The following is a 24,333-nucleotide window of genomic DNA, read 5'->3' as shown; positions in this document are numbered from 1 at the left end:
ACCATTGCGTCTCCAGCCAACATTAAGACAGCTGTCTATAGAAGTGTGAAATGTTAGGATTGTAATTTCTATGTTTTGTCTCCTAAAGTTGCTGTAAAAGCTAGGAAAGGTTTAAAAACATAGATTTTTCTTATTAAATATGAAATTATATTAGTCTAATACTGTGTTGTTCACATCATGTCCCAGCGTTGCCAGGAACCCAGCAGAGGCCTCTTCATGTTCAAGTTCTGACAAACTTACTCGCATGTTGCTTTTTTACTTTCTACTACCTTCATGCTCCATGTCACTGTACATCCTTACAGGACAAAAGTTGGTGATTAAAAACTAAATTAGTTTTCAGGTTTACCCTATATTAGATTATAGTTATTCCAATTTCCTTGCGGGAGTCATCCCAAAAGGATTAATAAAGAGAAGTCTAAGTCTAGATGATGCTGCATCTGCGACCTTTTTTTTGTTTTATTTTTCACGGTTGAGTTTCTCTGGCTGAGCTGTCTCAATGGCATGAAAATATTAAAAATAATAATATCTTTTTTAGAATTCTGCCCTACACTTTTTTCTCAGTATATAGGCTAACACTCACTGGTGCTACCTCCTTATATACATTATATTGGTACAGCAGCTTCCCCGGGAGGGTAAAACACATGGGAGGTTTACAGATGTACCCGACCAATAAATCCGTCAGGCCGATATTAGCAGATCAGTCTCAGCCCAATCTTCAGCTAACATGTAACAAGAAATTGCGCTACAGAAACGTCCAAAATATGTTTGAGCTAAATTGTCCACCAAAGAGGACTGACAAGCTTATTTCGTACATCTTTTTTTGCATTTCTTTAGAAGACTAATTTTAGGGATCCTTAAATAATTTGTTCATATAATGTATTTATGTAAAAAAAAAAAAAATCCCCTAACAGAGTGTTTTCATTGCCTACCTGGTATCGTAATGGTAGTATCATCACTACAACTCCAACATACTGCATTTGTATTTTCAATTGTAAGGTCAGTGGGTTAAAGTTGTGTCCACTGGCTATTTCTCCAGTACAGTTAACATTATAATGTTAATCTGAAAGCAATGTTCAAACAAGTCTTTTGTATAGGGAAATCATTCACTGAAGCCACTGGGTCTGTAATGTAACTGTAGTGTTTTAAAGGAGGGGAGCTGATGACTGGCAGGATGTTGTTATAGCCTACTTTATGTCTTGTTTTATTGTCGTTTTATCTTTCTTTTTATAATCCTCATAAAAAAATTACAAAATCGAATTGGGGCAAGTGTTTGTATCATGCAATTTTAAATTGATGCCCATGTTTCAGTGTCCTCATAAAAAAATATAAATGGAAAAAAATGAACTGTGGCTTTTTAGTGGGGATTAAAAAAAAACAAAAGCCATTAAAGTTCCTAAAATGCTGGTTTTGTCAATCACATCCTGCCCAGCACAGATGTGCATACGTTTTATTAACTTTAACTTAAAAACTAGAGGTGGGTGTTTCGCCTTTAAGAGTTAAGAAACTTGAAACTGTTTGCGCAACAATCAGTGCTCACAGCCGCCAAAGTGTCTAGACTAGCACATGATGGTAGTCAGCCAATGGCTCCACCGCTCTCCTCGGGGGCCCCGTGTGTGTGTGAGTGTGTGGTGTGTGTGTGCGTGTGTGTGTGAGGAAGCGGAGGGGGGGGGGGGGGGGGGCAGCGAGAAACGGAGAAAGAAAGGGATCTGGGCTGCAGTTTGGTTTAGATCTTAGTAGAGAAGCAGGAGCGCGATTCAGCCCCGGATTGATCCTCTCATCGTGTCATTTTCAGCTCGCAAGGATATTTTGTTGGGATTGTAAAAAAAAAATAAAAAAAATAAAATAGTAGAAAAGAAGTGCACTGACATTTCAAGAAGACGACAAGGATCCTGCTTTCTAGTGTATTTTCTTGGGATTTAATCGCCTCGAAGTACCTCATGATCTACGTGCCGGTGTAAAAAGTAGATTTGATCTTGTTAAAAGTCCGAAACTGTTTCAAGCTGCGAGTCGCCGTCTTGGGTTGAAGGCTACTGACTTTGGATTATGTTTCTATCCAAATAGAGTATATAATGGTATGTTATTATGCATTCTGCTTTTTTTATTCGTTCGTAACAAACATATAAACAGGCACTTCCGCAGCGAACCTGGATAATAAGTCACATTGTCACCCGCTTGGTTATTTACAGTAGGATATTCGGCTAAATGAATGCATTTTGATCGGAATGCTGCAGTGCATTTATTGCGCGATTTTGTTGTAAATGCAACAAAATAGCCTTCACTCTGATGTTGCAGTTTTACCATCAATGCTCGTCACTTGGCTGTGCATGCATTGCACGGCATTTCACAGACATTAATGTTTTGCAACGACCGGAGAAGTATCTGTAATATTCGGATATCCGTACAAGAATAAAACCCTCATATCGATTGTCAAGTTGTCGTATGTTCAGGACGAAACGCTCAGGTCTTGTGCGGCGACTCTGGAGAAGCCGTTTGATCCCAGATACAGAAGGGGAAGATGGAAATGGCAAAACTTGTGAGGGCGGTGGGGACGATCTGTTCGGAAACAACCCAGAGAAGATTCCCAAAAGGGAGCTCAGACCGATGACCCCTAGCGGGTCTCTTGTAGGGGACATAGGGGGTGTGTGCACCCACAACCCCGTGGAGAGCAGCGGCTTAGGGGTCACGTCGGACCAAAATGGGGGTGCGGTGTGCGTCCAGGAGCAGGGGAGCCCTCGCTCCATACAGGACAGAGAATGCAGGACGGTAACGTGCTGCTTATTTAAAGACCGGGACCACTGCGAGCTTAGGGGTCCAGAGACGGCTCGGGGTACCAGGGATCCAGGCTCGTGTCACTTCGTGTTGAGGAACTCTGGACCACGGGATAGCGGCTCATCCGAGGCGCAGGAGGCGATGCCAAGCACGTTGTTGGAGCAAGAACTCAAATCAGCTACATACTCACTTTTAAAAAGGCTAAAGGAAAGGGCGCTGGATACATTACTAGAGGCAGTGGAGTCCAGAGGTGGGATGCCAAGCGACTGTGTTATGATTTCCCGGACAGAGCTGAGGTTGGGCAGCAATGTGGCATCACCACAGCTGCTTGTGTGTAAACTGTACCGCTGGTCCGACCTTCAGCACCCTGCCCAGCTCAAACCGCTCTGTGAGTGTAAGAGCTTCGAGGCCCTGGACAGTCCAACAGTATGCTGCAACCCCTATCACTACAGCCGGCTCTGTGGGCCAGGTAAGAGCATCTGCCAAAACTGTCTGTATGTAGCACCTTACAGGCTTAGCTAGATGCTGCTTTTGGGGTGCAAAGTCACCAGGTAGTCCATTCACAGATAACCATAAGGTTTCTGGGTCTATACTGTTTGTTTTTCCAGCATAGGTTTTCTCTTGACTTAGTCTTGAACCACAGTCATGTAGAATACAATTTTTACTTCTGAACATGCCTGTGTTCTGTAATCAAACAAGTAAATCCTGCATATCTTAGCAATTAGGCCTATTTTGTCCATTTGCCATATTTATCCACACACACACACATGGCAGAAATTCACTTTTCAAGATTGTGAAACTGTCAAGGGCCTTTTAATATGCTCCAAAAAATCTTTCCCTAGCACCAAGTTGTATTTGTCTGGTATTGTTTGGCTTACTTTATACTTTAAGATAGAGAAAGGCTGGCCATTTGATAAAATAGTTAATGATTAGTATCCGTATGGTTAGGCGAACAATAATAAAATCCTTTAGATCTAAAGTAGATTTGATAAAACAAATGTGAGACAGTCTACTTTTATTGCCAATTTGATGTTATTCTGATGTTATATTCAAGAAAAATACCAACATGCATACAAAACATTGAATCATTTTAAAACATGTTACTTTTAAACTTTTCAGTTCCCTTGTAAGTAGTTTTTGAACAGTTTGGTGCTACAACAGAACGTCGCTCACACTAGCCTGGGAAATCTAGGCCTTTTTGATGGAGAATGTCTGTTTGGACTGCCGTTGTCCTTACTACTCTTTTAAGTCTGAATGAATTCCATAATGACATAAAGTACATTACATATTTAGTTTGTCTTAATATGTTAGTGCCTTCTGTGTGATTGTACAGATGTTATTGCCAGGTAGTCCGATCAAGTGTATGGCAGTGTATGGTTGCATAGACTCCCTCAGAGGTTTGGGCCTGGTGCCATAGGTCAGTTTAGTTTTTGTGGTAGAAGATTAAGCTTTATTTTCACAATCAATGAGATATCTATGTCAGAACCTCCCTGACCTATATTAAACATTCAATTTTGGCAGGGGGCAAACCTGTGATTTGGCAAACCTAAAACGCTGGGCCACTCAACCCCACTGACTCCCGAGAGGGAGAGGGGCACATACCCCATATTGGGACTAAGGCTCGTAGTAGACATAGCTCACATGCGCTCATGCGTGGCCCCATAGAGCTGGTATGTCTTTCATGCTATTCAAGAAAGGGGGGCTTTGAATCAAGACCTTAATCACTGTTTTTTCGTTGTTTGCAAGTGGGGAAATAAGAAATATGGAATTGTATGAGACAAACATTCAACACATTAAAGACACTTAATGAAAACACAATGTTAATCCATTGTAAAAACACACTCAAAAAGTGCTAAAACTTATAAGCGTTTGTCAACTGCAGTTCCCCTACTGATCTATTTTGAACTATTTGAAAATACTACTTGTCTCGTTTTGTAGGATTTAAGATAACACATGTTTGCAGATGACTTGACTGAGTGCTAAACTTTTCCTTTTATTTTGCCAGCTATACTTTGAATAGATCAGTTTCAGTTGCCTTAAAAGCCCTTTTGTCCTAAGGAGGTCCCCTCGCGCTATTTAGGTGAAGGAGTGGTGATAATATACAGTTTGCATACTTCTGGCGCCAGACTGACTAGCTGTGTATCTGAGTGACTGAGTTCAGATCCCAGCAATTACTGCCGCCACTCTTAAAGGACCCGCTGCTATTATGCTTTTCTCCTTCCCCTTTTTCCCTGTTGGCGAGGTCACAGTGTGTGCACAAAGTTTTCTTTCCTTTGAGCTTTTCCTTCTTGTGCAAGTTATTCTCTTTGTTTCTCTTCATTCTACTGGAAAAATCAATCTCTCTGAATCTGAAACGCTGACGTTAAAAAGCAAAGATCTACTCTGATTTATTCAACTACTAACTAACAGTCAAGGTTAGTCTCTGTGGTTGTTGTAACCACTGCTTCAATTAAATAATATGTGCTTAATTAATAGAAACCAACAGTGTTCTGTTGGCTTTTGAATGAGCTTTTGAACAAAATGATTTGATTCTGCAGACACAAAGCTGTGAGGTGTAGTCTGGTGTCTACTTTCAAGTGGAAGTGATGTTTTAATAGTTTAGTCATTTGTTCAAGTCTTTATGATGGCTTGATGTTTGTTGTGGTGGCATGTTTCTTTTTGCTTTTATTAAAGACTCAAGATGGGACTTCCTATAAAATATGATTGAATTACTGTAATATGAAACACTGAATAGATCGGGATCTAGATGTGAAAAGAAGCGTGTATACGTGTTACAATGTGTTTACAGTTATTAAACTCACCAGCTTTGTCAGCTGCTTCACACCAGAAGCTTTTAACTTGTTAACACACAATTATTGTCTCTCAGTATATGAGTCAATGTTTCCAAACACTGCTTAATACATCTCAGTTAGACCCCCAAATAGTTATTCAAGTTTGAATAGCACAAATATGACTTTCCTATGTTTAGTGAATGAACAGTAGTTTTACCTTTCTTTCTTTTAAATAGCATGTATTCCCATTATCAGGTAATTGACATGACTGTTTTGTGTTACAGAGTCCCCCCCACCTCCTTATTCAAGGCTTTCCCCTAATGAAGAACACAAGCCACTGGGTAAGTGACACAGATGAGCTCTGTGGTACCTGAAGCTTTCTATTCCAGTCTTACTTATTGTTTCATCTGAATTTAGTTATTAATATTGATCAACATCGTTATGACTTGTAACCAGGTATTTCTAAAAGTGTGATTACATGATGTATTATCTTTTTCATTTATAATTACAGATATTTTGTGTCTGCAAATTGCAAAGGGCAAGGCCAGTCTTTTGTTTAGGCTCTGATTTTACAGGAAGATAAAGGAATTAATTGATTTGGGACATTTTTCTGGCTCTAATTAGGCACAATAACTTGCTAACTGCATAAAAGAGACCTAGGTCAGCATGTGGTATGATGTCAGCATGCTAGCCAGAGCCAGTGTGGGTAGTATGATGTGGGTAGTATGTACTTTGGGCTGCTGGGATTTTGGATCCTGGCTGCTAGCTGGGGCTGCAAGTCTGAGTACAGCTGAGGTTTCTGGCAGCATTTGGGGGGGATGTCATCAGGTACCGCCTGTTAGTGAGATTATCCACTATGGTAGGAAGCCCAACATGTTGTTAACTGTTTTGAATTTGATCCAAAAAATAAACATGCTCTCGTTGAAATGAAGAGATACACAGAAGTAGCCATTGAGTCTCCTGTGCGGATGATTAGTGAGCGTTCAGACTAGCTGCAGATGAATAATTTCAGTTTTATTTCCCACAGATCTGTCAGACTCCACATTGTCTTACACTGAAACTGAGGCAGCCAGCTCACCAAATACCACACCAGGTGAATTCTCAGGTGGGTGTGTTTCTCCAGCTGTCATCAGTTTCCAAATGAGGAGTTTATATCCGAGATGGCTTATACTGATTTTAGAACTGAATGGTCCTGAACACTGTCATCCAAGTGGAGCCGCTCTGTAATTACTAAAGTAATTTGTCAAACAATGCGTTTTTCTGTTGTTATGTACCTTATTAAGAGTAGGGGACATTTATTTTTGGTTGGCACAGTAGACATACTGTCATTGGGTGGTCAAATGCTCTCTTCAGTAAAAATGTGGATTGCCACACAGTACACAGAAGAGAGTAAGGTTTTAATCATTTATTATTATTTTTTCATGACACATATCACATACTAAATATCCACTTTAATTATTTTTTGATTTGATTTTGGAAACGTTGAGTAGGGCTCGTATAGTGTTATTACCTAGCTTGAATAAAGACTAATTGTATTTCTACAGAAACTTAACTTAAAAAAGAACTTCCACTTAATGTTAAAATATTATAATTAGTACTTGGTTTGATTAAAACAGATTGTTGATGATGAAATCATCAATTTGGCATAGATCATTATTACATGGATTAGGGGCTTTTCTTTTTCCCTGAAGTATGATTAAAGTTGATAGTTGGAGTAATGAAGCACATAAAACAGATTTTAATTTGGAAATAACCGCTATCCGTCGTCCATGCTAATGCGTTTGCATGTCTCATATATGAAAAAAGTACAATGTATGAATCACCATATTATAATGGTCATGAAACACAGAGCTTTCATGACTCTGATTCAGTGTTGCATTGTCCGGTTTTTCTGGCTTTTAAATGGTTAAAATAGACTAGCTTGAAAAAAAGGAAAAGGGAGGTGTAACTCTTTCAGAGTCCTTTAACAACAGTTCAGTGCCCAACCCTACATAGCTTTGGAGTGTATCTGGATGAATATGCAAACTTATGAAGGTAATTTCAATTTGATGTTGCACTTTAATTTTTCTTATTAAGGGCCATTACGAACAGTCAGGGCTTTAAAGATAAAGGTTTCATTGTGAGCGGTGCAGAGGTTCAGTGGGGCGTGTGCATTGGCCACAGAGCCGGCCTCCCCTCCTCTGTTTTTCTTTCAGAAATATTTGAGTGGGATCAAACTGTAATAAGATCCAAGCTCGCCCAGAAACACACACAAGCACACATAGTTGTGCACATGCATGTGCACAGACACTCATGCATACAACTCTATCAAGCCTGGCTATAAGTGGGCTGCAGGGAGGGGTGGGTTCAGGGAAATGGAGTTGCTCCTGTGAATGGGGCCACACCAAAGGAAGTGAGTAGAAACAGTCCTGTCCTCTGATTTGAAATGAAACACTCCTTTCTCATGGCATAGAGTAAGCATGCCTTCCCCCTCATACTAAGGCCACAGCCAGCATGCACAGTATCATGTGGACAGAAAGTCAGAGCCCTCATTTTGGGGCTTGAAGTGAACAGCTTTTCCTGTTAAAGGGTCTGCCATAGCTCAGAGGCCTGGACACTGAGCAGCTGACATGGCTACCTGGCAGTGAAGTATTCAGTCAGCAAGGGCCCCTCCACCCCAGTACACATGCTGTCACCACCTCAGCACGGCCCGGCGACACTCCCTGAGTCAACAAATGAGGAGCTTGTCAGTGCGCGCACCACAATTCCTCAGAGACTGTGGTGAGGAGGGAGGATCTCGACATGCTTGGCTTTGGTTTCTTCCAACTGTGTTGCTGCTTGGACATTCCAGGCCAGATCACTCAGCATTGGCTGTGACACACTCGGCAACTTGGACTTGGGAAGGAGAATGATCAGTGCTCCACAGGGTGGTAGCTTTCCATGCTGTGAGCTAATTTGTGTTGCCAGTTTGTCTCTGATCTCTCAGTTGCATTTGGCGTTATGATGGTTCTTTGGTTTTAGATTAAAAAAAGGGTGTTCATGTTGAGTGAAACAAACAATTAGCATCTTATTAGTGAAGCAGATCTTCCACCAAGTATTGGCCACGCATATTCCATCATAAGACCCAGAGCCTTCTTATTAAGCCTACTTAGGGACTTTTTGTTCGGGGCTACCGGGGGAGTTTTGGGGTCTTTAGTCAAAAAAGACTTGACCCTTCCTTTGCCAATAATACATTTTTCTGGGACCCTCCAAAATGATTGAGAAAAAAGGAATGACCCTCTCCAACAATGTAATGATTAGCCTGGCTGCGCCCTCCTACACACTTCCGCTCAATTTTCATTTAGTTTTAGTACTCCGTCTGGGTTTGCGGTTTTCTCGACCAAAGTTTTTGGCGGTCCAATCAGCAAGCAGAGGGAGTGGCTGAGAACAATGATGTTGAAGTCTAGTTTGAGTTTTATTTCTAAATTGGCGGCGGAGAAAGATGCGAGCAAAACCAGTCAGTCCTTTGTGGCAATGCTGCAGAATATCCAGAAGTTAAAGCCCGAGCCATAACAATCTTTGCTGAGTTTTGTTGGTGGCCATGATGTTGTGGCCCTCCTCCTACCGGGGCTTGGGAAAAGTTTGATTTTCCAGCTCGCTCCGTCAGTGGTGAAGGAGTTGGCTGGCTAATGCTATGAGGTTATTGCTAGCGATGCTAATGCTAAATATAAGCCTTGTCGGTCTCCCCTTAACGTCGCATAGTCGTCAAATCACTGTATTGTCAGGAGAAGCATGCAGACAGTTTGGACTGCCATTAGCTGTTTATGTTTAATTACTAATGTTAACTAGCATGTTAGTTAGCAATAATCAGCCTGTGCCTATGTTATCTCCATACATATAGCTACGCTCTCCGTCTCTGCTGATTGGGAATGATTGAGATTTCTCTTGGCACAGCAGCCAGAAGACTTACAACTTTCAGACACATTACATCTACTTGTCGTCAAGCTCAGTTGGAGGCTGCGCAGTAACGCCTAGCCATCACCTGAAAAGTGCTTCTATTTTCCTTCACTGGTCTCCATCCAGAACAACGGGATCTGTTGGGTCACTTCTTTAACTGTCTATGGTACAAATGAAACGTACGAGAGTCTACAAGGACTGGGCTATGTATTGTTGCCTTCTGTTCCAGATTTCACTTGGCAAAGATGTAGCGATAGCCTTTTTTTTTTTTTTCACAACAATGTCATACATGACTTAAACTCTGTCTTCTGATCTTACACATCACACTACACTGTTATGGTGGCCCTTTCAGTAGATTTACTTACTAACATTGTTGTGGAAACACAATAATTATGGAAACCAAATGCAAACTTCCTGCATTATTGCATTACTTAAAATACTAAGTTACTCCTCAAGTATTCAAGTATTCACATAAAATAAAGCAATAAATCATTAAGACCATTCAGCAAAGCACACTGGGTAATAAATTCAACACGTGAACTGTTTGATATGGACTCGTCACTAGGCTTCCTCAGTCATTGTACATTTTAGCATCGGTAAAGCTGCCAAAGCTGAACATTATCCAAAACTCCTTTCTCAGACAAGCGTCTATTTGGGAGCTTGCATGTTACCACTCCTTCCTTCTCAAATGACTTGAAAAGGCTGTCGTTTGCACAAGTAATCATCGGGACCAAAAGGATATTTGAGTCTGGTATGGCTGCAGCCTGGAGACCTCCCTTCTCATGCCCTCTCGGCTGCGTGCTGTCCGCGAGCTTCAACCTTTCATAATAAAAGCTGGCATCTGGTCCGTTAAGTTTTCATATGTTGGTGTTTTTGATGTTTTTGAATTAAACAGGAGAACACGATGGAACTAGCAAAGCACTTTTGTGTAAATATTTGCAAGCGGGATTTATTCAGTTTGGGAAATCACACGGTGTCTACAAAGCTACAGCTTAAATTGTCTGGCTGACTAAACAGGGAGGGAGCCATCTGCTCGCGATGGGGGGCCAAGACTGAGAGAGCTACATGGAGCTACATGGAAAAATATGCACCAAACAAGCCACTTTGAAATTTTGTTGTTTTCATTAATACAAAAGTTGGGTGACTCGCCCCCATAGACTAAAAAAAGTTGGATGACTCTCCCCCCTGGACTAAAAAAAAGTTGGATGACCCTATCCTCAACAAAGACTAAAAAGACATGACCCTCCCAAATTTTCCTCTGGTGGTCCATTCCATAAATACCGAAAGGTCCCTTAGTTCTGCTTTAATACACAGGCATGTACTGCATATTGTCATGTTATCCTGTGTTAACATGTTGCTGACCTGGAGATGACTTTCTCTGTGAATCGCCCTGCAGTTCAGATAGAGAGTATGTAACCTGAGTTCTATGGTATCCAGATTCCACCCCTTTTGCAGGAACAAGTAAACCTCTTTAAAAGCAAGTCTAGGGGGCACTTGGTGGATGGGTGGAGTCAAATAATCAACTACAGTTTACAGCCCAGGGCTACATAAATACCCACTGAGCATTCTTCTGCATCACACAATGGCAGAGAAAAAAGAACTAGAACTAGTTAGTAGATAAGCTCGATCTTCCAAATCAACCAAAGTTCTAAATATATACAGTGGAATTTGTAGTAGTTACAGTGGTTTGCCTTCTGCTTTAGATTATGTAGTTCCATGTTAATATGAGATATGTCTTTAAAACAATACACTCTTTGTTGTTAAGTTAATGTTACAGTAACATGCAAGTGGAGATACTGTACATTTTTATCATCCTTCTAGCTCATTCTGGCAGTGTTTTAACATGCTAAAATGTTCCTACTCATGCATTCTTAAAAAGCTTCCCTATATGCACATTATTGTATTGCTTTGAATGTTAAACTCATACATTTTGTTACCGTGCATAGACATTTTAGACCATTCACAGTGTTTTATTTAAATGTGGCTGTGTGGGAAAGAGACAGCCCCACCAGGCACTCTGTGATATCAGTTTACGTCATGAACGGGCCAGGCTTGCATACACAGTATACCTTAGTACTGTGTGTGTGAGGGAATGTGCCTTTGCTGGTGTTACCCTCTGAGTCTGCCTGCACACCTGTTTCCTCACTGCCTGGGCCTCATCGTGTGGACATCAGAGTAAAGCCCTTTGAAGCAGGTCTCATTGCTTCCTGTATGACTGTCTGAGGGGGTGTTTTCCCCCTACACATTGACTTTATTATGTCAGTCACATTGTCTCTGACATCGGGGGCTCTTTATGTTTGTCATTTCTTTGTTATAATGCTGCTCTCAATGTGAGGAGGCATGCCAAGATGTCTCTGTGTTGGTCCTTAAGAATTTCAGTTGTTGAAGATCTTTTTACGAGCAATGAGTGACACACGGTGGTGTGTAGTAATTACCATATTAACAACGTTTTGTGTACAATAAATGACACAGGCCTTCCCTTTGCGACAAGTTGAGGTTTGTGAAAGCATGGCTCCAGTTTGCCTACATTTTTCAGTCATTAGAGGTTGTGTCCTCAATCAACGCAAGGGAATAACACTGAGTGTACACGCTCATGTTGGTGTGAGTTTAGATCACCTATGAGAATGGAGGATTTCCTTCATATTTCAGGGTCAGGTAGGACCAGAAGACGTGCAGAATGACCTGAGTCATTGTCCTTTTTTTATTGCTTTCTTTTTTTCTTCAACTTCCTGAGAGTGCAGGAAAGTTTGACTGGATGAGCGGAAAGAATGAAAGTTGTTAGACTTGGGTTACACAGAGTGCTGTAGCGCTTGCTGAAGGCAAGAGGGCATCAGCAGGTATTAACGGTTCCCACACAGTAATCATACAGTGCGCTCCTTCGTCTTCCCGCCTGTCTCTGGAGGAAAGGCCAGCGCTGTCTCTCTAGATGTCTCGTCTGCAGACAGACAGTGTCAGGTCCACTTTGGTATTGACTGATTCTTCCAGGCAGAACAAGGCAGTTAGTAGAGATAGATGGGAAGGTCCTCATGTGAGTCACGTAATAGATTGCTCAGGGAAATTACAATGTACAATGCGTAGGTGCTAGGAAAAAGCATCTGTAAAGTTTTTGTTTATACATTTTTAAGTATATGTTTCTTCCTCAGGGTCCTCCTACAAGCCCTGATGCATACTGACATACATTCACACGCAAGAGCACAGCAAATTAAATTGTGCAGTCAATACTAATCACAGCCCGCCCATCCGTCTGTGTCAGGAAGAGGCTAAGCACCAAGCATCAAACCATTCCCTCTGTCTGTGTCAGAGACAGTGGAAATGCATGGAATAATTAGACAGTCTAATCAAGGCATGTGATGCTTCTCTTGATTAAAGGAGATTAGACTGGACCCATATTTGTTGATCTCTGAAGGCATGTAGTTCCACTTCTGTGATGAACCAATTAAATAGCGTATCTATTGTACGCATCTAAAATAGTTTGGGAGAGATTGCACTTCTAATTTCCCCTGAACTGTTTCGTTATGTTTTTCTGCCATAGATCTTAAATCTATTCAGTTTATTGCAGTTGCCTTGGTATTTAATGGATGGCTTTGTTTTGAGCTTAACTATGTTGGGTGACACAATATAGGTGGCACATTTACAGCACACCCAAATCCAGCCAAATAATAAATTTATTATATTTAACTGAATGCTAATAATTGTGGTCCTGCTCTTCTATCTTTTGAGAATTGCTTTCAAATGTAGGTCTTTGAGTATACATACAGCATTTCTTTCCCACTGTGAGACACCTAGCTGTCTTTTTAGAGCGGTGCCCTGACTGCACTGCTCAGACAGAACTATGGTCTGATGGAGTGACAACTGCATCAGCATGTAAGCGATGTCCCCTTCCCACCTCGAGGCATGATCCTCCTGCTCCGTCCCACAGACCCTAGAGTGATGCAGCACGGGCTCATCTCCCCCTGCAGCCTGGCACATGGCCTCAGGTTTCCACCGCAGCCCTGAGCCTTCCCAGCGCCTGGCCGCCCACACTCCCTCAGGAGCCCCAATGCTCCAGGATACGGGATGTGGAAATAATGTGACTCGAGTGCTTCCACCCTGCCTCCCGAAATCAGGTTTTGCGGATTGTTTATTTGAGGGGAAGGAGGCCTCAGACAAACATCCTGTTTTAAAAAGCTGCCTGGGTTTTGTAGCAGTGCAGGGCGGTGAATTGCCTCTTTGACAGCGGGGGGAGACTGAGGAATGTTGAAGAGAAGGCCAGCATCTCGGGGGAAATGAGGGAGTTCTCCTCAACCATTTGTCATTTCCAGTTTTCTGAGTCCATGTTAAGTGGGGTGCAAATGGTTGAAGCTATACATCCTAAAGGGTCTTGTGCTCCATTCTCTCTGTAGTGGTGTAGGGCCTGTACCCACAGTCCTCGTCTCAAGTATCCGTTCCTGTCCTGGGAGGCTGGCTTCCGTTTCCCCTTACGTAACACACATACACAGAAAATGAACCATTGATAAGAGCAGTAAGGCCATTTTTCATTTTCCCTTTCTCAGCATTGTTAGACTGTGGTGTGTCAGAAATCCATTTTCAACTTGTTCCCTCACTAGAATTCTCCACTGTCTACATGACCTATTGGCTCACTAATATATGTTTGTTGCTGTGTATGGAAGGGGTATTGCGTGTTTGTGTGGTTGCAGCGTAGTTTGTTTCATATCTGTCAGATTACAACATATTCTGTCCAAGAGATTAGGATCTTTTACTTTTTGTTACCAGCTTTTTTGAGTTTTGTAAAGACTTAAAGATGTAAGACAAGTCAAGATTATCAGCATTTCCGGTAATCCTTTCCATAGGGTCATAGTCACCTTAGTGTGGGCCTACTGTGTCAAGCAGTGGAAATTTTAGTTTGAAGTAAGAACTTTTTATCATCTTAAATTGCCCCATAGATGAAGAGGGGGGAGTGTAGTTGTCAATGTGTTGAGATTTCTTTCTACACTAAATTTGATCTAAGAGTTGACTTTCTGTCAGAACTGGCAACACAGGTCCTAGACATGGTGAGGTAATGTGACCTCTACATGCAGAGCGAAAGCCATGCTAATCTAAAGCAGTCCTTGGAGAGGCCTGAAACCCCTTACATGTCAACAGAAACTAGCCTGCTGAGCTTAATATTTATCTGTCTCCGCTTGGCAAGCCAGAGTGGTGCCAGTACTGCTGGATGTTTGACGAACTTCTAAAGGGCTCACAGATAAAGATAAATCTATAGCCTCATACATGACTATGAGTCTAAGCTCACAGTGCTGCGCTTGTCATTTGAATTTACAGACTGTACTGTGCTCAAGATAAGGTGGACTATGTTTCATTTTAGTGCTTACCACACAGATAGAAATTACCCTCTGTAGAAATAACAGAAGATGTGCTCAGGCTATAATTCCTGCCCCATATTCTACCTTAGCAAACAAAGAGAGTGAGTTAATCTTGTCGTATGCTCAGAGAAGGCTGCTGTTACCATCGTCTTTTCCTTCACACCGCAGCGCAGCACCAACCTCCACCAATAGCTCCATTCATTCAGCTCAGGGCAAAGGGTTACAGCAACAAATAAAGAGTGTGCAATGCCATTAAAAATGTATGGAATGCCCAACTGTTAGTTTAGTGTTTAAGTGTGCCTCCTCTCAAGGCTGAGAGGGCGAACAATACTCCATTTGAACTGCCCACTGTAAATGTGCTAGCCTTGCAAGCAGCAAGGAAGGAGTTGCCAGTTGTGGATGTTGTTTTTATTTTCTGATCATTTTACTCACAATTATAAATCCACACTGGCCTTGGTCAGCTATGATTAAGGCCTGTGGTCTGATTGCTGGCGAAAATAGATTTAAGATTATTTTTCCTTCCTCCCCGGAGAAGCATTGACAGTTGTGCCTGGACCTATGGCTGTCTGTATTTTTAAAACTCAGAATAGCCAGTGCATTCTTTGAGTCTCTAGAATGCTGTGTGTGGATTAACTGTAGGGGCCCATGTCATTTCGACATCTCTACACAAACCTTTTACAGCCAGAGGGAAAGGGTAGGAGCTTATTGTTGATGTGTTGAGCAGTACACTCCCACTGTATCAATGCCTGGTTAATTTTCTCTCTGTTGTACATGTGTAAACTGAGAGAAAGATACTTGAATCTTTTTTCTCTCTCTTTCCTTATCTTGAACTTGATCTACTGGAGCTATATCTTCATTCCACTCCCTTGTCCTAACATGGGGCCAAGTATGATAGACATCATTCAGAGCCTTTGATCTTGTTCCCGAAAGATGAAGCCTTTTAAATCTGAGCAGAAAGCCTTTTTTTGGGTGATAGTCCAGCATAACACCCCTGATAAGATAGTGTTTACATGGCTTAGCCTTTTCTGACTATGCTATCTGTTTCCTAGGCATGTACAAGTATTTATGTTCTCAGGTTCTACACAAAGCGCAATAAATTTGGATAAAGTTTTTGCAAGAAGTAGTTATTACAGAGTACGACATAAGTCATAAACATGCTTTTGTGAAAATTCTCATTGATAATATTCCCCAGGGAAAATTGTATTTACTTTTGTAATGTGTGTTTTACTTATCTTTTATTTGTGTGCATTTCTGAAGTCTTGGCTGTGTGGCTAAGGACGTGCAGTCAGGCTGTCGCATTTCAGGGTACGGTTTAGATTAGAGGTCTGGCTGTAGCTTCCCCCTCTTCCCCTCTCTGTGACTGCCAGCACATAATTTACTTAATGAAATCCTGCCATTCCTTTTAGCTTCAAGATTCTTTGCAGATGTTGACAGGGAAGGACTTTGTGAATTATTGGAAATGTTCACTCCTGCATTTTTAATGAATGCCTTGCTTGTTGTGAACGGGCTGACTTGTCAGAGATGGGGGAAACAGTTGTCTTTATTTGGGGAGCTGGTGTCTGGATGCCCGCGGTGGAGCAGTGTGGGTTACAGCCAAGCAAGTGTTGTGATTGAAACAGAAACTCTAGTGCCACATTATCCTGACAGAAAACATTCTCCTCACAGACTCTGATCCACTGGGCCGATCAATAGGAAACCATTGTTTGAACGGCCACTCTGTCCATCATAGCTGGTTCACCTCCCAGCCCAGTAGAAACCAAATACCTACCGTTCACCTTAAATTAGTCAGATTAATATAACTTGTAATAATAGAGTTCCTTGTTATTGTTCATTTGAAGCTACGCTTTTAACATAGCACAGAATATATAGGCCAGCGTATAGGCCTGCTAAAGTCTTGCTATTGGACTCTGAAGAAAAAGGTTAAAGTGCTCATATTATGCTTTTTGGCCTTTTCCCTTTCGTTTATTGTGTTATACTGTATATCCTTTTGTGCAAGTTCTAGGTTTACAAAGTTAAAAAGCCTAAAGTCCACCCCAAAGAGACTTACCCTCTCCAACAGAAAACACTGTTCACAAACTGCTCCAAACTGCTCTAACTTAGTCCAGCTTTTACTTTTGTTGTGAACGTGCGTCACTTTGTAACACTGTGCTCACCTAGCTGCTAGCCTGGCATGCCCTTGTACTCTGCAACTGACTAGCTAGTAGTCCTTACCTAGCTGCTGCGCATGTACGACTCCCAACAAAGGTGGAACAGAAGTGAGATGTCTCACTCTATAGCCAAAACAGAGATCAACACACAGGGTGAAAAGAGGAGCTGCAGCAATGTGCAGTACAAAAAAAATATGGTGTTTTTTGAAAATTAAATCACATAAACCTATTCTGGTACAACCTCTGAATACAATTATGAACTGGAAAATGAGCATAATATGAGCACTTTGATCAAGTAAATTGTGTTTGTAAAAGTATCAGACCATGCAGCCAACACTTGCTTTCTCATGTGACGTGTGATTTGGTGAGAATTTTTCAACGGAGACTCTTAAAGGAGAAGGAAAGCAACCTTCTGTCTGCACCCCCACCCCCTACAGTCCTGACTAGAGTAGGAAGTTAGGAGGCACAGCAAGGGGAGGAGGGGGGAGTTCAGGAATGTGCATGGTCTCCTCTACTCAAATGCTTCAGCCTTCTTGGCTAGAACCTCCCTCACACACTCGCAAACAAACACAATGACACACACTTGCAAACAAACACACTGACACACACAGACACACACACAGATAGGTTGTGTGAGGAGGTGAAAGGGCACAGCCACCCAGCAGGATGTTCGCTGAGTGTTTTGCTTTCTTTGCTCTCTTAGACTTCGCTGGCCTTTAACGCTGCCTGTAGATATGACATTTACAAACCATTCCCCACAGTTTTCACAGAGCTTTTACATGCCCTGAGTGACTCTCCCAGTCCTCACTTGCATCACCACCATTGCTTGTGTTCGGTGTCTCCAACACATTGCAGACCTTTGGAGGAAACTTTGAGGAAATGAGCAGCACATTCTCTTCCCCTAAAAAGAAAAAGAAGTCTTCTCGCTCAAACCAGTGGTCTCTAACTCACGCGCCCAGACGGTTCCTCCATATTTGCCTCCTTGGTTTCCTGTGCTTTTCACACCCTCTGTTGTTTATTGATTTAATTTATGGATTTTGTTAGTTATCTGCTATCAAGGGTACAGCACTTTTCCTTCCTCATGGGGTCATCCCAAGACAGAAACAGAGGGAAAGTGGAGAGGAAATGGATGACAATGTAAAGCATTCCCATTGTGACTAGCAAGGCTTGGTGACTGGATCCAGTTTCTACGGCTCCCACAGTGTTTTCTCCCAGCATATATCTCTCTCTTTCTTTCTCTCGCTCTCTCTCTCTCTCTCTCTCTCTCTCTCTCTCTCTCTCTCTCGCTCTCTCTATATATATCTTTCTGTCTCTATCTCTTGGTCTCTCTATCTCTCTCGCTCTTCAGAGAAAGGCCAGACCTCAGGGAGAAAAATCTATAGACGTAGAAGAACAGCTCCAGTTAGCGTGTCTGTCTGATAAAGCCGACTTTGATGGCAGTGATAGCCCTGACGCCAGCCTAAATGTGGCCTGCTCAGGGGTTATAGTTGGCCTGCAGGAACCATTGTCTGCAGAATTAAAGCCTTACCATACTCTGAACAGAGGGGGAGGCTTTTGCTTAAGTTCCATTTTGTTTTTTTTAGTTGTAAAAGAAAGTTTAATCCAACAAATTATAGTAGGGGGTTGCACATGAATGCACAAAGAAAATAATTTGTTCAAATTTTCACACACACAACCACAATGTACACACACACACAGGCATGCATAGTCTTTATGCCCTCCCCCCCAGCCCCCCTGGCCCCCGCCAGCCTATCAGTTCATTGGTAGAGTCTAATAGCTGGAGGGGAATCTAATCCTTGGCACAGGATGAGAGACTGCTGCTTTCCCCCTCCTCTCCTGGCAGCTCTCCTTCCCTTGACTGCACTGCTTAAAGGGACTCGCAACAGTGTTTTTCTTTTTTGTTTCTCTTCAGCAAAGTTTTGCAGAAATGAGTTCATCTTTGCTCCCCGCTTTGAATTAGGAGAGATGAAGTATAATGAAGGTGGCCCCAGAGCTTGGTGGTGAGATGTTAGCACGGAGGGGAAGCTGTTGTTTGTCTGCCTGTCCCTGACACTCGGCCTCCCATTCATCTCACTCCAAGGCTGCGGAGCTGTGTTTACCCCGGGCAGCTCTTTTCTGTTTCTCCCTCTGCCCTTTTCCCCCCTCCTTTTCATGCTGTCTTTAAAAGCATTACTGGATGATCATCAAGGATTGCCATTGAAACTTTCAAGCCCCCATTTTTTGTGTACTTAGCAGTAATTATCCAGAATCAGCCTCAAGTGCAAGGAACTCATAGCAGGATGAGTTGCCTATGTAAACCTGCGGAAAAAGCTTGAGAAAGTTGTGTTTAACATAGGCATATTTAGGGGTTGTGTTAATAACATCTTGGTCTTCTCTCATAACAGAGGAAAAACAATTGAATAGCTATAATCATGATCAGTATTTGCCATTTCTTTGGCCTGTGACAACCACAGTAGTCTATGTCATCATTAGTGGTGGAATGTAAATAAGTGCATTTATTCAATTACTGTGCTCAGATACAACTTTCAGGTACTTGTACTTGAGTATTTTCATTTACTGCAACTTTGTACTTCATTTGGCAGCTCTTATAAAACATAAAGCAGCTCTTATAAAACATAAAGCACTTTTATAGATTAAACCCAACAATTTTAAAACAAAGGTTTAAATTAGCTCCACCTCCACAAACTTCATCCATAAAAAGCTGCTTCTAAAGGAATGCATCAGCAATAATGATCCAATAAGATCATAGTATAACACTCACAGGGGGCATACTTTAAATAAATTTTGTCTATAATTCTTACATCCATTGCATGATTTTTCACTTAAGTGAAAGATCTGAATTCTTCCTCCACAACTCATTATCTTTATGCACTCTCATTTTTCATGCAGAATAACAATTTGTGTTTACATCTTCCAGCGAACTGATTAAAGTCTGTGTTTGTTGCCAGACCTTATGTCCTGCTTTTGATACTCCGGATTCCTCCAATCAGACAAACCATAGGGAAACAGAAAAATAAAACATTTTCACATGGTTTCAATGGAGCTTACGCCTTGTTATGGAAATCAAACGTTTGTTAAATCTCTGTTTACTTCGTGACTGTACTGAGACATGTAGTACGTGCATATACAGGCATCCAAGGTTACTTTTGATGCGCTAAAAGTGTCCGGGGGCTTGTTATATCTTGAGTGTTGTAATCTGTTTACTTATTTCTTGACGCTTAAGGGATAGCCAAACAGAGACTTATCATCATCATTTACTCATACTATTGCTAGAACACTATTAGTTCTAGTCCATGTATTTCCTGTTGGCCATGGAACATTTTGTAGACCAAACAGCTTCCACAGATCCATGATCTCCATTTGTCTTTAAACCAGCACTTTGTGTCTGGTTATGTAAAGCTTCAGAGTTGATTAACTCTTTCAAGATCATTGACCCAGGCAGCAGGAACAGGAAGTGCAGCGGCCGTACCGTGGCTGCGTCCATTGACTCTGAGACTGACACTAAGAGGAGAGGCTTTTGAGAATAAAATAACAATAATAACATACGCTACTATTCTAATGGGTACACAGACCTGTTAAAAGGTGGCAGGGTTAAATGGATGCAGAGCACCAGTAATTGCTCCCAGCCCGTCATGGCTCCACCCTGAGCAGGCCCTCTGAAAGCCCAACATGGAGTCGCATAGAGTTGGATGTCTTTGCTGTGGTCAGAAGGGAGGAAGACACACGCCCTCCCTTTACCGCTTAATATCTGACTTTTAGGTTTTGGTCTGTGCCTTGGCCTGGCCTGTATCTGCATTAGTTTCTGGTCATGAAATAATAATTAAAGCTGGCTTCATACTCTCATATATTACTTTGGAAAAGGTAAATAAACATTTACAACCACATGCAAACATCACTGAAGTAAAAAAGACTTTCTTAAAAATCTCAAAGACTGAGCGTTTGAAAAAGTGCGAGCAGAAGGCAGCTTGAGCTCTGAACTAAAGGCCACAGTTGCTGTGGTGATATTGTCCAAACAGTCCGCAGATTGTTGATAGCTCTGCTCTGTTTAAGAGATCCTAATGAGTACTTCTCTCAGGGCCCTCACCTCAGCACCCCCACCTAGCCAAAACACACAAGTTCAGGACAAAAACACAAACACGCTGGCTGAAGTTCTTCCTCGTCTAAGCAGACACATGTGCTCACCAGGCACACGTAGACGCTTAACACAACAGAGCAACAGGAAAAGGCCTGGCTCATGGTGTGCTCATTGTCTTCCCTCAGGCTTAACATTTGATACATGTCTAACCTTTGTCCTGCTCATTCCTCTTCCTGGTCCTTGCAGTCTTACTGGCTACCTTAGTTCCAGGCTACGTGTGAAAACCAGACACTATTGACCAAATTGCTTTTGCTTTATTCTTGCCTTCTGAAAAGGAGGAGACGGTAGCCATTTGGTCTTTTGTGTTGGTGTGCACAGTTTCAAAGTGAGTTTACCTTGATGTGTGGGCTCCATTTGATTTGGGACAATAAAGGGCCATAAACAAGTTGAGGCTAAGTTCTTTGTGTGGCCGAGCCGTGCTGAAGTAAAAGCTGAGCTCAGAGTGGAGGAGCTGGAGTGTGGAATTCACTAATGGCACATGCATGTTGGGGCCCCTGAAGAGAGGGGGTCATTTCAGCCATCAGTGTGTGCGCAAACACACAGAGAGCCTGTCTGCAGCTTCCCTCCACCACGACACATCCCCCCTCACTCTTTAGTCCCCCTCCACAGCACAGAGCCTTGAACCAGCAGGCGTTTTGTCTGTGCAAGTCTGGTCAACGTTTTTGCTAATCTTTGTATAAACTTTACTAGTGTGGGTCGCTCAGCAGAAAGGTTTAGTTGGGTGGGAGGTGAGCGAGGCATTTTGTTGCTGTGTGGATCTACGATGCTCCACCTTAAAGGCGTTTGTTAATGGGGCGGGCGGTCATTAAGCCCTGAGAGCAGAGCGACTGAAAGGAATGAGGCCACAGGCCCAGGCTTTAAATCCTCTGTGCCAATAGACTCTCTGAAGCAAAATAATGGCATCACTCTGTGTGTGAGTTAATGGGAGCTGATAGCATGAAGGCTGGGGGGTCAGCGGGTCACGGGCTTGTGCTAAGTTGTCAGGGAGCTGAATGCCGTCCCTGGGCCCACAGCAGGGGGAAGAGCTGGGGGGAGGGGGAGGGAGACCCCCTGCCTGGCCCTCTCCTGTCACCCCCCACTCTTGTGGAATGTGAGGAAAGAGGAGAAAAAGGCACCCTCATTCTGGAGAAGTAAAGGGTGAAGAGACGGATGTGAGATCATGGGACTCTCAGTGCTTTTTCGTCCTCTTCCACCAGCCCCTCTCCTCGTACCACAGCTTTTATGAGCAATGTAACTGTATGACAGCTATGAGCAGTGTGGACTGAAGCAGCCTCAGAAAGTAGTCGACAGAGTACTGGGTGTCTGTTCACTATGGTGAAGATAGAAGTCCACCTAGGGAGCAGTAACTCATGTTGGGAGTGCTGAGGGCTGTCACTGGAAAGAGTTCCCCGACTGCAGCCATGAAAACTGAATTAACAAGCTGATTTACTAGACAGAGATGTTTAGGAATGAGAGGCCAAATGTGTTTTTGTCTTAAGCAGTGTTTATTACACACTGACTTTTATCCAGCCCCAACACACTACTGCAGGGACATATTTGCCAGTTTTCAGTGGAAACACAGAGTGTAATCATAAATAAATTTTAGTAAACATGATCTGTTTTGAAAGTGCATGTGTGAGGAGCAGTGACTGCCTTTGTGCTGGGTGGAAGGGTGCTTAATCATTACATTGCCCTCTTGAGGAAGAGGAGGAAATTGCAGGTCTTTAGTTGGACTGACCTCACTACACTCTCCACCCCCAGGACCCAGGATATGTATAGTGTGGTGTGTGTGTGTGTGTGTGTGTGTGTGTGTGTGTGTGTGTGTGTGTGTGTGTGTGTGTGTGTTGTGGTGTGTGTGTGTGTGTGTGTGTGTGTGTGTGCGTGTGTGTGTGTGGGCATGCAGCGGTATTTATACAAGGCTTAGATTTCAATGCAGTGCCTCCTTCAGTATTTATTGTGTGGCCATCTGCTCTGAACAATAAAAAGAGATCCGGTTTTTAGGCCCGCTTGCGTTTGATTATGTTTTGTTTAATGACTGTCCCTCTGTCTCTTCTAGATGCCAGTATGTCGCCTGATACCCCCAAGCAGAGCCGCCACTGGTGTAATGTGGCATACTGGGAGCACCGCACACGCGTGGGTCGCCTCTACACAGTGTACGAGCACTCCGTCAGCATCTTTTATGATCTACCTCAGGGCACAGGCTTCTGCCTGGGCCAGCTCAACCTGGAACACCGCAGCAGCACTGTTCAGCGCACACGTGGCAAAATTGGCTATGGCATCCTCCTCAGCAAAGAGCCGGATGGCGTTTGGGCGTATAACCGCAGTGAACACCCCATATTTGTCAACTCCCCGACTCTAGACGTGCCCAACAGCAGAACTCTGGTGGTGCGAAAGGTGATGCCAGGCTACTCCATCAAGGTGTTTGACTATGAGCGTTCGTGCCTCCTGAGGCACACCACAGAGGCCGACCTCCTGGACGGACCCTATGACCCCAACAGTGTGCGCATCAGCTTTGCTAAGGGCTGGGGCCCCTGCTACTCAAGACAATTCATCACCTCCTGCCCTTGCTGGCTGGAGATCCTCCTCAACAACCACAGATAACACAGACGGACCCCACAAACTATCCCAAATATCATCTACCTAGATTTAATATAAAGTTTTATATATTATATGAAATATATATTATACTTGTAAATACGGAGTCATTTTTACAATGTAATTATTTATGTATGGTGCAATGTGTATATGGACAAGAGGAAAAAATGGAAAATGCACTTTGGCTTATATATATTATATATAAAAATATATATAAAGATAAAAAAATCTTTCAATACCAACTTGAGAAATTATACAACAAAATTAGGATGAGCCTGGATTTGGTGTATAGTTTTCATATACTATTAATATCCAGACAAAAAGCTAACACCATTCACACATTGATAATAAAGTATTCGCATAATAATTGTCTTTGTTTGGTTTGCATCATTAGCTGTTTGACACATTTAATATTTCTCTCTGATTTATTTTCATGAGATCTTAACAAGTGTATTGATACCAGGACATCAGTAGACTTAATCCTACCTGTCTAAAATACCATCCATCACAAATCTCGGTATACCAACACACCATTTATTATACTCATGTATTATTACATACGGTATATGTGTATATTATGTATACTAAAATAAGGTATATTTCCTGGTGACATTTAGGCCAAGGGTTGGGATTCTTTTTTCCCAATTAGCCTGGGAGCAGATGATATAAAGATCTGAGTTGAA

General features: G+C 42.4%; 1 protein-coding gene across 1 annotated transcript; it reads left to right on the top strand.

Moving 5' to 3' along the window:
• The first annotated feature begins 1,705 nt into the window (after positions 1 to 1,705).
• smad6b (SMAD family member 6b) lies at positions 1,706 to 24,017 on the top strand. Its single transcript, XM_032524657.1, has 4 exons — positions 1,706 to 3,238; positions 5,825 to 5,881; positions 6,568 to 6,645; positions 23,112 to 24,017. Exons 1-4 carry the CDS (start codon positions 2,440 to 2,442, stop codon positions 23,654 to 23,656), a joined length of 1,479 nt encoding a protein of 492 aa, XP_032380548.1. The 5' UTR covers positions 1,706 to 2,439; the 3' UTR covers positions 23,657 to 24,017.
• The last annotated feature ends 316 nt before the right edge of the window (positions 24,018 to 24,333 follow it).

The sequence above is a fragment of the Etheostoma spectabile genome, chromosome 8 (assembly GCF_008692095.1).
Source record: "Etheostoma spectabile isolate EspeVRDwgs_2016 chromosome 8, UIUC_Espe_1.0, whole genome shotgun sequence".
Taxonomy (NCBI): domain Eukaryota; kingdom Metazoa; phylum Chordata; class Actinopteri; order Perciformes; family Percidae; genus Etheostoma; species Etheostoma spectabile.
This window is presented reverse-complemented; position numbering and strand designations above follow the sequence as displayed.